The following is a 17274-nucleotide window of genomic DNA, read 5'->3' on the forward strand; positions in this document are numbered from 1 at the left end:
AGAGCAGAAATCTGAACAGGCGGTGTGATAAGACAGGAGGTGTGTCTCAGACTCCCTGTAATTACAGATCACAGCTCTGCCATAATGGAGCTGAGCCAAAAGTCAGCCAAAGAGAACGATCTATATAAATATCAGGTAATCACCCTCCAAAACCTCTATTGGTATCATTGAAATCAATGGAGTGGCAGCATCCATGGACCTGCACACCATTCATGTGGGGACATTCTCAGGATCAGTGGTGGTCCCAGTAGTTGGACCACCACCAATTACAACATTATCTCCTATCCTATGGATAAGAGAAAAGATTGGATTATGGTACCACCCCTTTAAGTACAATTTTCAATAACTTATCCATGAGCTCTTTATGTGGTGCTGTATCAAAGGCTTTACTGAAATCCGGATAGGTGATATCCATGGCACCACCTTCATCCTATACTTTTGTGATATAACCAAAGAAATCAATGAGATTAATTTGACATGATCTGCCCTCAGTAAACCTCAATGTTTTGAGTCCACGGAGTTCTTGGTTTTAAGATAGTCAAATATTGCTACACTGTAGAAATTGCTCAGAAATGGTTTGAAGAACCCCTCCACTGTAAAACAGCTGCAATCACTATTGACTGTGGTATCTAAGGAATTGAACTGCTAGGACTGAATTAAGGAGTTATGGGGTTAGGGCATTTACGACCTATGATGTAACTGAGCCCTCGACCTGGCATATATTTCTGACATTATTTACACCAGTTTTCTGCGTAAATTATACATAAATCGGACATTCTGGGGGCAGCCATACCGCTCCTGACAAGCCACGTCCACTTTTTACAAAAGTGGAGAGGCCAGCGCAAAAAGCCTAAAAGTCGCACTTGGCAAAAATTAGACATTTTTTACGCCAGAAACTGATATGTCTCCCTCTAGACAAAAATAAATGAAACAAACAGCAGCACTCCAAAACAAAACCACTAACAGTGGGGGTGCGAAGTGAAAATACGGTGCAGGCCTAACCAGGAGTCCCGACTTCAGTGGGTTCCAATGAAATAGTCTATAAATGAATAAGAACAGCCTTTGTCAGCCGTTAGCTTGACCGGCCGAAACGTCCCCCTCTAGACAAAGTCACAGGAAAGGATGGTCCTTCATGTGGAACTCGTTATCCAAGTTAATTCTTGGAATCAGGTTTATTAGATATATTAGGGCAGAATAAATGAAGAATATGTGGTGACTATTTTCAAAGTTACAAACAAGTCAGTATGAGTCTGACTTTCTACTACTGTGACCTGCATTATGTCAGCGTCTACATTTTCCTAAGAAACAATAACAATGTTCTGAGTTTTTAATGCTCTTTATTGAAGTTTAATATACAGAAGTGCAGTGATAGCGACAAAGGCCAAAGCAGTATCTTCAGTAGAAACAGAGAATAGAAACCATACGATAAAAATAATCGGTTGTTGATGACCAAGTTCTTGTTAGTATGCATGGATGTTCCGAATGACAAAAAGTTTCTATTCATTTAGTTGAGATGTCTTTAAAACACTAGACATCAATAGGTAGCCTATCCCAAAGCTGCATGCAATTAGTTTGCAACAGGAAAAAGAAATTACAATACCCATCTTTGTACAGCAGAGGCGTAACTTGAAGCTCCTGGGCACCAATACAAAACCTGTAACAGCCCCCTCAACTATAATGTTTTATTCATACTACTAGGCTTATTATATGGAGAAGAGAGGCCTTATGGCCCCCTAAGTCTCCTGGGCCCGGGAGCAACCACATCCCCTGTATCCCTTATAGTTACGCCTCTGTTGTACAGTATTAATGGAACAGCAGCACTAATGGACTTCACTTAAGGTATATCTGCTCTGACATCTCAAGTTGTGTTCAGAAGCGTTTCTTGCTACAAGTGCTCTGAGATGATGAAGAAGAGTAGCTTGATTGTCCACTTCGGCCACCTCCTGTTACATGGCCCCCTGAACTCTTGTTATTGCACGCTCCTGCTCCATAGTGAGATGCACCAGAACTCTCAGTCCTTCCAGTGGTGCTGACCACAGCTGTAAAGAAAAGAAGATTGTCAGAAAACCTTTAGATCTACATGTATTCTCGATTTATATACAGAAATGCACAATAGATACAATGCGATAAAAAAAAAACCTTGTGCATAATAGGAATGGATGGACAATGCTAGCATTTGATTAATCTCCAGTTGCCAAATTACTTACTGGTTTAATCACTGTAACTCGTAAAACTAAATATGGAATAAAGATGACACTATACTGTACCTTAAAAGTATTAAAGGGGTTGTCCAGTGAAAAACAAAATATGCAAATACTTTAGTATTGTGTACAAACATAAAAAAGGCAGACTCATTTCACCCATCCCCGGCTGCCCCTATTCGGACTCTGCATAGTCCCCATGGGTCTCTGCTTCCTACTGCAGCAATGTTGTCCCAACCCTGGGATATCTGAACACTGTAGCCAATCACAAGTTGAAGCAGTGACCCCTTGGCTAAAGCATTCGATGTTGGGACATTGCCACTGCAGCAGGAAACGGAGACCAATGAGGACCCGGCAGAGTCAGAAAGATATCGGCAGGGGATTAGTGAGGCAAGTATGCTTATCTTTATATTTGTAGAATTTGCAAAGCCGTTTGTATCATGAATTTTTTGGCCTGGACAACTCTTTTAACTTTCAGAATAGATACTGTATGGCTTTGTATTGTGTTATACAAAGAATCTGTGGAGATTTACGTGGTGATCTACTGGAAGCTAAAACATGACATGGGACCATTTATGTTATCTAGTAGTCTGGACACATATGACCATATAATTTGCTGTAAATGCAAGTCTGTGACATACTTAGAAGCACTACACTCAATAAATCACATACTTAACAGTAATTCATTAAAAAAAAGTATTCATGACCATGTAAACAATAAAGCCTATAACATTAGTTGCTAAGGCTGGGTTCACACAGGGCGGATTTGCTGCGGTTTTGCCGCGGTTTGCCGATGCATATCTGTTTGCAGTGCAATGCAGCACAAATGTGTTTGGGCAAAAAGCTGTTCTCACAGGACGGATGTTTTCCGCACAGCCGCAGTGCGGAAATGCAACTGCGGCGCGGTTTTTCAAGACGCAGCATGTCCATTCTTCTGTCTTTTCCGCAGCGCTTTTTTGTCCATAGACCTCTATGGACGCAGCAAAATCCGCACCAAAATCCGTTGCAAAATGTAAAAAAGCGCTGCAGAAAAAAACACTTGGGGACAAAAAAACCTTTGAAGCGGTTTTGCCGCAGAAGCAGTTCTTCTGCGGCAAAACCGCAACGGAAAAAACGCAGCAAAACCGCAACAAATGCGCCCTGTGTGAACCCAGCCTAAAGGTAAAGGGACTGCACTTCTAGATTAGGTTGTGTAAAAGAGGTGTAATGCTTCAGTTCTCTAGGGGTAGTGCTGTCGGGGAATTGAATGCTTGATATCAGATTCCTCCACAGATTACAGCTGATCACAATGATTCTCAGCAGAGGGACGCCTTGAGATCACCATATAGTCAGGAAATCCTTCGAACAAAATAAATGTATTCAAAGAAGTAGCCATTAAATTGTTTAAAAGCAAAAAGTTTCTGTCACGCTATTTAGACCATGGGTAATATTGAGTAAACCAAACTGGTAGAACCCTGTTTCAGGTCAAACTTTTCTAAAAAGTTGGTTTCGGCATGAACCTGAATTGAGCTGCACCTCAAACAGGGTTCTAATGGTTTGGTTCTCTCAACACTAGTCCTGAACACTGGTGTATAACTAGTGTATAACACTGTCTAAGAGCCATAAAAGCCCTATGAGCATCTCAGACTGTTATACTGCTTTTATGACTCTTATACAGAAATTTTAGGGGTTTTAGTGTCCTTCAGGTTTGGTTCAAACGAATTTGGAGCAAACCAAACATTTTGCAAAGGTTCAGCGAATGGGCCAAACGGAACTTTTGAACCCTTTTGAACCCTTTTAGAAGCCATTTTAACTTTTCATTAATACTCTGACATAATCTTCGGCTATGTAGCTATAAGTAGGAAACTACTATCATCATTGTACTTACATATTTTAACTTTGTTGTCAACATCTCCTTGTATCCTGCAGGAATTAAATTTGATTGATGAATAAAAAAAGAGTAGTATGTTAAATCAGAAATACAGAAAAACGCATTGAATACAGACATAGTATCCTTACTCTAGACCTATATTCAGACCATTGGATCAAAAGAGGTAAACAAGGTTCTAAGATTTATCCTTTCCTTATACCCGGTGATAACTACTTGACTCTGGAAGTCAAAGTGGCAAGACCATATGTGATCAAATATACAAAAGGAAGCTAATCTATTTATTTATTTGAGAAGGATATGTATGTTAAAAAACAACATTGGGTGCAGAGAACCTGGGTTTAGCTATAGGTACAGATCAGTTGTCACGTCAGCCTTCAGATATGAAATCAAGTAGGATAGACCCACTCAGAATCAGATTAGTACTCACCTGCTCTCTTCCCCTTCTAACAGAGTCCGGTAGGTGGCAATCTCAATGTCTAGGGACAATTTTACATTCATCAATGCCTGGTAGTCACGAAGCTGTACAGCTAAGTCCTCTTTAGCTTTATGTAGAGCAGCCTCCAGTTCATGTAATTTAGCTTTGGCATCTTTCAAAGCAAGTTCTCCACGGTCTTCAGCTTTACAAATTTGAGTCTCTAAGTTGGAGACCTTTAAAAAGCAAATAAAATATATAGTCAGGTATGGTTTAAAGGGAAAAAAATGATACCGGTAGATTTCTTGAGTCGTAGGCTATCATAGACACCAATTAAATTTATACCAAAGGTAGAGGGAACATCCCCTAATATTATGATATGGAGAAATATAGTTTGAGGCATTATTTGAATAGAGTGTAATCCATTCTATTCCCATCCCATAACAGTGCTTTTTTGTTGTTTATCTGTTTTTGTAACTCCCACAGTCATGAATAGAGAGAGATATACAGAAATGTAGCCACCTAATCATGCTAAGCCTGTATGCAGTAACTGGTGATTCACTTGGCAGAACAGAAGTTTCGATATCCTGTGGATATACTAATCTCTATGGTGGGAAAAGCCTTTTAAAGATTATCCTGAATAACTGCAGCTCTCAATACACTTCTTTAAAAGTAGTTTGCTCCATATAAATGATAAAATCCCTACCAAATGTCTACAGTACTGTCATTTATAGAAGCAGCAGAAGCCAACAGTACATTTTTAATACACACATATTGCAAAAATGTTTTCAGTAAAGATGAGCAAGCATACTCGCTAAGGACAATTGCTCGATCGAGCATTGTCCTCAGCGAGTACCTGCCCGCTCGGCAGAGAAGTTTCGGCTGCCGGCGCAGGTGACAGCTGAGTTGCGGCCATGAGCAGGGTGAGCGGGGGGGGGGGGGGGGGAGAGGCAGAGAGAGAGATCTCCCCTCCGTTCCTCCCCGCTCTCCCCCGCCGCTCCCACGCCCTCCCGAGCGGACAAGTACTCACGAAGGGCAATGCTCAATCGAGCAATTGTCCTTAGCGAGTATGCTCGCTCATCTCTAGTTTTCAGCCATTTAAGTAAAACAGGCCTAAGGCCTTAGTCAGACGGGCGATTTTTCGCGCGATTTGCGGATCGCATGACGGATGCGCTTCCGCAAATCGCGTGACCGGTGCGCGCAAGTCGCCCGAAAATCTGCTCCTAGCCGCGTTTCATTAGAAACGGGCCGGAGCTGTCCAGCGCATTGCATTCAATGGAGACGGCAATACAGCCGTCTCCATTGAAAGAAATGCGCTGCGGGCGAGCCCGGGATGAATTGTCGGTAAGGGCTTAAATATATAAGCCCTTCCCTGCAATCCATCCTAAAATGTGTTAAAATAAAAAAAAAATTGTATACTCACCTTCTGCCGGCAGCCGGAGCTCCGCGCGGCCGTCCTGCAGTGGGTGTGAAGGGGGTGTGAGTCAGACCTGCCCCCTGATTGGCTCAGCGCTGAGCCAATCAGAGGCATGCCTCACTCACACCCATTCATGAATTCATGAATGGATGTGAGTCAGACCTGCCCCTGATTGGCTCAGCGCTGAGAGGCAGAAGTCACTCACCCATTCATGAATTCATGAATGGGTGTGTGAGTGTTTTCAGCCTCTGATTGGTCAGGGCTGTGACCAATCAGAGGCAGATCATTCAGCAGGCGGGGATTTTAAAGCCCCGCCGGCTGAATAGTGCCAAGAAGCAGTTCAGGAGAACTGACAGCGGCTGCGGCTGGACTCCGGCTGCAGCGGAAAGGTGAGTATACAATTTTTTTTTATTTTAACACATTTTAGGATGAATTGCAGGGAAGGGCTTATATATTTAACCCCTTCCCGACAATTCACCCCGCGCACGCCGGCAGCCCATTGCTTTCAATGGAGCGGCTGTATTGCCGCTCTATTGAATTCAATGGGCAAACATCGTTCTTCTCTGTCACAGCTGTTACAGCTGTGGCAGAGAAGAATGATTTGTCTTCTATATGTTCTCAATGGGGTCGGCGCTGCTGCCGCCGGCCCCATTGAGCGCATATAGAGAAGAGAACAGGAATCGCAGATCGCTGATAGGTGCGATCTGCGATTTTTTGTTCTATAATTTATCGGACGAGCGCATAAAAAGCGCTCATGTGTCCGATACCATTGCAAAGCAATGGTTTTATAAAATCGCCAGACGCATGCGCAAATCGCGCAAAAAAAATCGCCCGTCTGACTAAGGCCTAAAAGTGTACATAGCCTTTAAAAGGAAAGCGTCATTGCTTATAATCTAACTCATTCTTATACAACCCCAATTACCAAAAAATTTTGGAAAACTGTGAAATCTAAATAAATGTAAAGAAAATAAGAGTACATGATTTGGAAATCTCCTGCAACCATATTTTATATACAATAGAACACATCAGAAGGTGAAAGTGAGACATTTTTCCATTTCATTTTAAACAATTCACTCATTTTGAAATTGATGGCAGCAACACATCTCACAAAAGTTGGGACAGGGCCGTGTCTACCATTATGTAGCATCCGCTCTTCTTTTTACAGCAGTCTGTAAATGTCTACAAAATGAGGAGACCAATTGTTGGAGTTTTGGAAGAGGAATGTTGTCCTATTCTTGTCTGATGTAGGATTCCAGCTACTCAACATTCCTGGGTCTTCTTTGCTCAATTTTTTTTTTCATAATGCACCAAATGTTTTCTATTGGTGAAAGGTCCGGACTGCAGGCGGCCAGTTCAGCCCCCGGACTCTTCTTCCGTGAAGCCATGCTGTTGTGATGGATGCAGTATGTGATTTAGCATAGTCTTACTGAAATATACAAGGCCTTCCCTGAAAGAGCTGTTGCCCAGATAGGAGTATATGTTATTCTAAAACCTTTATATACTGATCAGTATTAATAGTGCCTTCCAAGATGTGTAAGCTGCTCATACCATAAGCAGTAATGCTACCCCACACCATCAGAGATTCAGGGGTTTGAACTATGAGTTGATAACAAGCTGGATGGTCCCTCTCCTCTTGAGTCTGCAGGACATCTGAGGTTTCCAAAAAGAATTTCAGATTTTGATTCATCTGATCACAGAACAGTTTTCCATTTTTCCTCAGTCCATTATAAATAAGCTGTGGACCAGAGAAGATGCTGGCGTTTCTGGACTGTGTTGGTATATGGCTTCTTCTTTGCATGATACAGCTTTAACTTGCATTTGTGGATTTCACGGCAAACTGTGTTCACAGACAATGATTTCTGGAAGTATTCCTGAGCCCATGCAGTGATTTGCATTAGAGAATCATGCCTGTCTTTAATGTAGGGATGCCCTTTGGGCCTGTAGATCTCGAGCATCCAATATTGACCGTCGGCCTTGTCCCTTGTGCACATGAATTTGTCCAGATTTTCTGAATCTTTTGATTACGTTATGCATTGTAGATGGTGGGATATTCAAAGTCTTCTCAACTGTACATTGAGGAACATTTTTCTGAAATTCTTTCACAATTCTTAGACACAGTTTTTTACTGATTGATGAACCTCTGGCCATCTTTGCTTCTGAGAGACTCTGCCTCTCTAACATGCTCTTTTTATACACAGTCATGTGGCTTAGTCGAAAATTGACCCTCAAGCTGTTTTTCATTAGTAACACGTTTTCTAGCCTTTTGTGAGATGAGTTTCTGCCATCAATTTCTAAATGAGTTAATTATGTAAATAAAATGGAAAAATATCTTACTTTCAACTTTTGATATGTGTTCTATGTTCTGTAGTGAATAAAATATATATGAGATTTCTAAATCATTGAATTCCTTTTTGCTTTACATTTATTTATATTTTACACAGCATCCTATCTCTTTTGGAATTTGGGTTGTATTACAATATCCTGATTTTTATATTGCTGACTTCCATTCACTTACCTGTTTTTTTACACAGTCAATTTCAGTGTGAAGTCTCTTGACCATACTGTTCAGTTCTTGGATCTGAGTCTTGTTGTCACGTAGGCTGTCCACATGATGTCCGGCTGCTTCCTGCAGTTGCTGATACTATTAAAAGGGAAACAAATCTCAATATTATTGTTTTACCTAAAAGCATATTATCCAGACAGAAATGTTATGTAGTCACACTCAATTTTTGCGCAGAAGATCACTTACTTGTTTAGCATAGGTAGCTTCAGCCTCAGCTTTGCTTCTTGTTGCGATATCCTCATATTGAGACTTTGCTTCGGCAATTAGACTATCTAAGTCCAAATCACGATTGTTGTTCATAGTCAGGACAACACTTGTATCAGAAATTTGTTCTTGCATTTGAGACAGTTCCTGGGACAGATTGAAATCCTCAGTTAGTCAGAACAACAAGAATAATCACTTTTGGTACAACGTGCTTAGAATTTATCATCATGTCACATAAAAAGTCCAAATATGGCAGAAAAATTTAAAGGGCTTGTACCAAGATTGACTTTTATCACATATGCATAGAGGTGATAAAAGTCTGACTGGTAGTAATCTCACCACTGAGACTGATTCTAAGAATAAAGATCACATGTCCCCCCTCTCCTCTCGTCTGTGGGCTAATTGCAACACCCACACTGAGGAGGAAATTGACTATCCTTGGAGTGAGCATAGCACCGCTCCATTTATCTGCAATGAGACTGCCAGAAATAGCGGAGAACTTGAACTTCGCTAGTTCTGTCAACCCCATTGAAATTAATTGAGCTGCGCCTCTGCTTTCAATCTTCACATCACTGCAGATGGGTACAGTGAGCCTACAGTGATGAGAAGAGGGGGACATGTGACCCCTGTTCTCAGGATCAGTGGGGGTCTCCACAGTAAGACCCCCACAGATCAGACTTAGATAGGTAATAAAAGTCAATCTTGGTACAACCCCTTGAAATGACTTTATATGAATTTGAAACTATTGACATCTATGCTAAAATTGATGTATTGGAGAAATCTTAATATAGTAATTTCACGGGTTTTGCTTATAGAAAAAACATGAGTGACATGGAAAGGAATGGAACATTGTCCTCATGAGCCTAAAGGCCCTTTTAAATGCAATGATTATTGCTTAAATGGTCGCTGACTGAAATTGCTTGAACTTAATCATCTCTATTTTCCCTCATTCGCTAAAGTAAACTCAGTATGAGTTGTTTGCTCAGGTCGACGTGTGTTTATGCGAGGGATTATCTGGCCAGCAGATTCCATGGTCTTCTCCTGGCATGAGTAAACAGCGTACTGATTATGTATTTAAGGCAAACAAAACCCATCATGCAGCTGCTTAAAAGACTGGACGAATTCCATTCAAATGAAATATCTTTTGAGTGGCTGACAGATGGTTTTTATATCGGCTAAAAACCCATGGCTAATGACGAGTGAACAAATAATGCACGACTGCCTGTATTTACATGTAACAATTATCACTCACTTTCATCCGTTTTAAACAAATTTTAAGTGATAATCATTGCGTGTAAAAGGGCTTTAAGGCTATATTGTCATCTATGTCATGGCTTCTATTATTACCCAAGTTATGATTGTTATACATTGTATAACAATTTCAAAAGATTCCTAATAGAACCCATTAACATCCAACATAATAGCTGAACAGAATGCTCTGATCTGCCCCTGAAACAGCAATGGAAACCTGATGTAATTGTCTCTAATAGAAGTGTGAACAGTGACTAACCCTGACTATGTTATACTGTGTTATACCTTTGTCTCTATTGTATCTCCGGAGCATTATAGTCTAATGTCATTCTAGAATATTGTGCTCTCCACATTTCTACTGTATTAACTAGAATCCAGTCTAATTTGCTTTGTACATATCAAAGTTTCACCTTAATGAATGTTATATGTTTTATTAAAGGTCTGATTGTCAGAATGATTTATATGTTAAATAAGCAAATCAAGCTTGAATAAAATGCGTTCTTGCTCTCATAAAACATATCATTATGTAACCAAATATATATTACAATGTGTCTTTTTGGTGCTTTTAACTAAATATAAGACTCTTACATACACCCTATAATCAACCTGCATTGTAATAAAATGAGTTAGGCGCACAAATGCTATAACTCAACCGCTTTGAATGTCTTATTATAATATGCTTGTGTTGTGGGTCTAGCCAAAGTGTCAGGCAAAGCAAAAGTAGCAAAGGAAATCCCTTAAATACCTCATCATACAGAGTCCTCAGGAAGGTGAGCTCATTCGTTAGGGCCTCTTGTTTGTTTGCAAGATCAACTTTGTGTAAATAAAGCTGATCCAAATCCTTAGAAATGAAAGAGTTTAATATATGTTAGTGAGGAAAAACATTTCTATGATAAGTATGTGTTAATAAGTGTTAGTATTAGAGATAAGCAAACGTGCTTGTTTAGGACAATTACTCGATCGAGCATCGCTTTTTTTGAGTAACTGCCTAATCGGGCGAAAAGATTCGGGGGGCGCCGGGGATGAGCAGGGGGTTGTGGTTGGGAGTGAGGGGGGAAAGAGAGAGAGCTCCCCCCTGTTCCCCCCTGCTACCCCCGCCGCCCACCGCCCCCCGGCGCCCCCCGAATCTTTTCGCCCGAGTAGGCAGTTACTCGAAAAAAGCGATGCTCGATCGAGTAATTGTCCTAAACGAGCACGTTCGCTCATCTCTAGTTAGTATACTAATTACATATGATATCTTGGACACACTAAAGGCAACTTACAAAACACAACTTCAGCAATTGATTAATGCACTATAGTATTTATCAATAGAGATGAGCGAGCGTACTCGCTAAGGCAAACTACTCGAGCGAGTAGTGCCTTATGCGAGTACCTACCCGCTCGTCTTTAAAGATTTGGGTGCCAGCGGGGAGCAGCGGGGAAGGGTGGGGGAGATCTCTCTCTCACTATCTCCCCACCCGCTCCCCCCTGCTCACTCCCGCAACTCACCACACTCCCCTGCTAGCACCCGAATCTTTAGAGATGAGCGTGCATGTACTCGCATAAGGCACTACTCGCTCGAGTAGTTTGCCTTAGCGAGTACGCTCGCTCATCTCTATTTATTAATCAAACAGATATGTCGATATGTTAACATATAACACTTATGGCCTTTATAGATAGAAAGTTCATCAATAGCTCGTTTGCACTCAGGCAGTATGTTTAGATTGCGCAATTCTCGTTGAGAATCATTCAGTGTTTCAAACTCCTATGTGAGACATTGAGCGATCAGAGTTTAACCTACCCAACAAATGAACGAGCTGGCGCTGATTTTTATGACGACTGAGAGCGAACGACAAAGGAAAACCCCACGGTTCTTGTTCATCGTTGAGTCGTCGGCTCGCATTTAAACTGAACGATTATCTTACACTTACGTTCGTTTGATGAATTTTGTGAACGATAATCATGCCGCCTAAACGCACCTTTAATGGAGGTGTCTGTGATTAGAAAACAAGGTCTACTTTTTTTCAGAAAACAATGCCATCATTGTCCATGGACTCGTTTGGTATTACAGCTCTGTACCATGAACTTGATGGAGGGGTAAAAGATGACTGGGGAAGACAATGGCAAACCACCCCGCAAAAACGGTCTGCCAAGAAAATGACACAATGTGATGTCACCCTAGGAGTCAGTTAGGACTCAATGCTTGCATCAGGGAACTTTACCATACCTTTACCATTAACTTGAATGGAGATGAGCTGTAATACCACACAAAGCACATAAGCAAGAGCAGTAATCCTGTACTTAATCTAAAGTTGTGCGGGTTATGGTAGTTAGCAGTCGCTCCTCCCCAATCTGGGCTGGGTTGAGTGAGTGACTGCATAATAGTCTGCACTGTCCTATGGGGATTGCACCTGTGGTGAATGTGCCTGCTCTGCGGTGATTGCGCCTGCTCTGCAGCCTTTCAGGTATTGCATTTTTTGGCTTGTCAGTGAACGAACTTAGCTAACATATTAAAATTGGGTCCATTTGTTGACCAAATAATTTTATATTTTTTTCTGTTTGCTGTACAGCATTATGTATGCCAGTTCAGTGTCACAATAAAAAAAATAAAAAAATTTGACTTACAGTAGAGTAGCATTATTTCCCAATCACAAAAGTAAATAGTTATCATACTGTACAGTAGGTCTGTCACATTAATATTTCTAGGTGGGCAATAAATAACATTTAAATAGAGCGTCCAATTGGAACACACGTCAATTATTAATTATTGTATTCTCTCACATCTCAAGTCCTATGAAGGACAATGTCTGCATATGTTCTCCTTGTGTTTGTGTGGGCTTCCTCCGGGTAAAGCCCTGTTTACACTGATAGATGATTGCTCAAAAGTCGCTCAAACGATAGTTTGAGTGACAGTTTCAAGCGATCCTCTTTGCACACTTTATAGTAGCTATTAGCTACTATAGAATATGCAAGAGGAGCGAAACATTGCTGCAGAGGCTAATAGAACAATACAGCTGCTTTGCATATGCAAACAGCTGTTTTGTTCTTCGCGCTTACAGCCTGTGCCCCTCTGTGAATTCACAGGACACAGGCACCAAGAATCTTATCAACGCAGCCTGTTGATAACAGCCTGCTCTGCTGATAACAGCTGATCCCTAAATTCTAGCAAGCTAGAATCCAGCGATCAACGACTCGTGCACGAAAACTGTGCGATGTCTCTGCATTTAGACAGAACGAGAATCGCTCAAAAGACTGCTTTGAGCGATTTTTGAGCGATTCTCGTTGTGTCTAAAAGGGCCTATACCTGGTTTGTTCAAATAATTCAAAAACATAACAATAGCTTAATTAATATGAAATTAACTTATATGTGTGTTCAAGGTAGAAAAAAATACAGACCCAATGAGGATTTATATGAAAGGTGACAATATCACGTTGTTGGTACATCAGTAACAGGAAATGAGGAAATACATTTAATAAAAAGATTGTATATGACATGCATAAAAGAAACAAGCCATTATACAATTCAATGACAGGTAAAACTTACTTTCTTCAAGCTTACAAACTCATTTTCAGCACATGTGCGCTTATTAATCTCTTCTTCATATCTAGGGAGGAAAAAGTCAAATTTATTTGGCCTCGATACAGGAATAAGCATCAGCACTGATTAGACATGCTATCAAACATCCAGATTTTACTCCATATTACATATGATGTGATCTACCAATCAGAACTTCTGGCTAGTGTATGACTTACTTGCTCTTAAAATCCTCCACAACATTTTGCATATTATTTAGTTCACCCTCTTGGCGGCATTTTTCATTTTTGATACTGTCAAGCTGCCTTTGAAGATTGCCAATGTAGGCATCAAACAAAGCTTGATTATTTCTCTCGTTGATCTGTTTCCGGCTTGCTATCTTTTGACCCTGCTCGTTCAAAAAACACCATTTTGTTTCCAGAATTTGATTTTGTTGTTCAAGGAATCTAACCTAAGATAAAATAAGATACAATAGAGACAATATACTTCATACAGTATAAAACTCAACAGATAAGCAAAAAGTTTATACACTTAGTTGATACTTAAAGGTAGTAACCACTTGTAAGGGTATAAGCATGGCTTACCTTGTCTATGAAGGATGCAAATTTGTTGTTTAGACATTTGATCTGCTCTCGTTCTTCAGTTCGGACTCTCTGTATGTTTGGATCAACTTCTACTTTGACTGGCTGGAGGAGTAATTCGTTGACTGTCACATTTTGGATCCCTCCAGGTGGACAAACAGGCATGTTTTCACCAAAGATGCTATAACCAATACCCCCACCCATGCCAAATCCTCTATTACTTCCAGTGCTGATGCTTTTGCTTTTGCCTAAGTTAAACAAGCTAGTTGAGCCAAATCTGCCTGTTCCGCTGCCAGAGCATGCAGGCTTGCTTCCACATCTTTTCGATGAAGAAGAAGTGAAGTTGACTCTTCCACCGCCATACCCACCACCAGTTGAGCAGCTGCTAAAATTCTTAGGGCCACTAGAACTCCCAGTGCTACACTTTCCAAGCTTGGCGCTCAACATTTGGCTCATTTTGATTTTGCAAGGGTAAATCTACACACCGTGCAGAAGCAGAAGCAGATGAGATAGGAGACTAAGTGTAACCCTTCTGGTGGACCAACATCTCTTTTTATATGTTGAGATAAGGGTTTGGTCACATGGGAGAATGATAATACTTTCACAACGTTAAAGGGCTTGGTCTTGGGCATGGCAGACGGGCCATTAGACATTCTTTCCTCACTTCCTAAATATAGGTGTAAATTAAAGTGTCTTAATATCATTGTAAAAATATAAATTGGTCTTTTTATATGTTCTATGTCAATGTGGTTCTAGTTAATTTCTTATTTTATAGACACTGTTGCCTAAGAAAAGGTCTACCGAGCAAGTTTTTCTTACTGAAGCTGACATTTACAACTCATTTGTTAATACCCTTTGTATTTTCTATAATGTGCGATTTAAATCTTTTTACAACTTATTTTCTTCTCTATTTATGAAAATTTTTGAAAAAATGAAAATGCTAAATTTACTCTTAAATTGGAGCTTGTAAATTGACGAATCCATACAATACTTCAGATACCATGATTCGTTTCTCAACAAGTCTGAACTGATATATTCCTTTCCAACCATGCATGTGGGAATCTTTTTTGTCGGAACAGTGAATCCGGAGAGGATCAAGGAAAATGTCATTATTTCTGCTCATTGTTACCAGATAACTACTGTACCATCAACCTAACCCTTTTTGAAGGATAACTTTATTGATACAAGGGATGATGAATCTATCTTCTGGCTCAACATGAATAAGATCCATCTTCTTGATGTTTACACTAGAACAGATTGTACAAGACTACATGCTTAAGGCTTCACTTGACTTTAAATCTGAGGTGCTTGAAAGGTGTATGTTTTGTAGTCTGCAGTCAATTTAAATGTTTTTATACAGAGTGCTACAGATTTTTAGTTTTTCTTTGCTTCCTTTCTGTTCAACCTTTCACTATACCATTAATAAATCTCTATTGCTCAAACGTGAATAGTCATTTTAATAAACATATATTAACAATTTGCAGAGATTGACCTATGTAGAGAACCTGTTTCCTATTAAGAAATAGGGACAACATGAAGAGGTCCATCATCCAGGATTCCCTCCAATGAGACAAAAGGGAAATGGAGAACATCACAACATCCATCAGTGATAAATGCTGATTGTTGAAGGTTATAGAAACAGGACTTGTGATGATAAGCTGATCCCTGAGGTAGCTTCATTTAAGAAGGAGTATTGGTATATTGTACGTATACATTGATTAATTAATGACTTTGACTTAGGACGGTTTCACACAGGCGATAAAATAACGAGAGATTTGTGCCTTGCGAGAGGCACAAATCTTGTACAAATATGAACCCTATTCATTTGAATGGGTTCATACACATGATCAGTGTTTTCCCACATGGCACCGAGTTGTGATGCTATGTGAGAAACACATACAGCATGTTCTATCTTCCTGCGATATTGCCCATTGTTTTTAATGGGGCTGTTGGCAGCAGCGCCGGCCCCATTAAAAGCAATCGGAGAACTCTGCGATCCTGTGTGACAGCAGCCACAGGGGATTCCTTCATTCCCATGTGGAATCCCTTCAGACTTGGTGGGGAAATCCCTTTAGACACAGAGGGGGGGGGGAAGGGATTCCCTGCGGGGATAAAAGAATCTCCTGCCACTGTTGTCAAAGAGGATCGCGGACTTCTCTCATTGCTTTCAATGGGGCTGGTGCTGCTACTGCCCCATGAAAAGCAATGAGATGAAGGGATTCCCCACAGTGATGCACGGCTATTGTCACATGAAAACCCCTCACATCGATGGGGCTTTCACATGGTGGAAAGTGTGATATCGGGCCATGAATCACGGCCCGATATTGCCCTCGTCTGTGTGAAACTAGCCTTATTCTTCCAAGGCACTGTACAAAGGACCAGGGGGGCATTCATTATGTGTGAAGAGAAGTTGATTTGGGAATTTATATAGGAAGGAGTTCTTTACAGTTAGAGTAGTCAAACTATGGAATGCCCTTCTGTCAGAGACAGTGAAGGCAGACACTATGACAATATTAAGCAAAGGACTACACACTTATCTAATAACTAATAGCACTGAGAGTTATAATTAATCTAGCAAATAATGATGTGTAAATGATCAATAAAGGTTTAACTTGATGGGATGGTGTCTTTTTAAAACATATGTAACTATCTGACTACAGGGTAAAATAAGAATTCCCATAAGGACATCTCAATATTTAGTGATCAAATTCTACTATGTGATATTCTTTTTCACACATAAATAAGCACTCAGAGACTATTTACATGGACCAGGATTCTAGTGCAGAATCGTTTGACTCAATATACTGTAGATCAGGTGCTTGAGTAGTGACAGGACTAGACCAAAGTGCTGTATCTAACTAGACCCAGATTAGCTTTCCTTTGACACAAAAGACAAAAATATAGAGTATTTATATGACAATGAGACTGTACAAGGAAGGACTATAATTAGAGATGAGAGAGCGTACTCGGTAAGGACAGATACTCGAGCAAGTATTGTCCTTACCGAGTACCTGCCTGCTCGCCCATAAAGATTTGGGTGCCGGAGGGGGCGGGGAGCGGCAGGGGAAAGAGGGGGAGAACGGGGGGAAGATCTCTCTCTCCCCCCCCCCCCCCCCCGGCTCTCTCCTGCTCACTCCCGCAGCACAGCGCTCACCCCCGCCGACACCCGAATCTTTGCGGGTGTGCAGGCAGGTGCTCTGTAGGAACGATACTCGCTCGAGTATTTTCCTTACCGAGTACGCTCGCTCATCTCTAACTATA

The 17274-nt window shown here is 40.8% G+C and overlaps 1 protein-coding gene across 1 annotated transcript; it reads right to left on the minus strand.

The window, feature by feature from the left end:
* Nucleotides 1–1385: 1385 nt before the first annotated feature.
* Nucleotides 1386–14627, minus strand: LOC136612974 (keratin, type II cytoskeletal cochleal-like). The gene is made up of 9 exons (XM_066593757.1): nucleotides 14017–14627; nucleotides 13651–13883; nucleotides 13442–13502; nucleotides 10664–10759; nucleotides 8650–8814; nucleotides 8416–8541; nucleotides 4499–4719; nucleotides 4069–4103; nucleotides 1386–2039 (listed from the first exon to the last, which is right to left on the minus strand). The coding sequence occupies exons 1-9, from the start codon at nucleotides 14467–14469 to the stop codon at nucleotides 1870–1872; spliced, it is 1560 nt and encodes a 519-aa protein (XP_066449854.1). The 5' UTR covers nucleotides 14470–14627; the 3' UTR covers nucleotides 1386–1869.
* Between the last annotated feature and the right edge of the window lie 2647 nt (nucleotides 14628–17274).

This window comes from Eleutherodactylus coqui, chromosome 1 (genome assembly GCF_035609145.1).
Source record: "Eleutherodactylus coqui strain aEleCoq1 chromosome 1, aEleCoq1.hap1, whole genome shotgun sequence".
Lineage (NCBI taxonomy): Eukaryota > Metazoa > Chordata > Amphibia > Anura > Eleutherodactylidae > Eleutherodactylus > Eleutherodactylus coqui.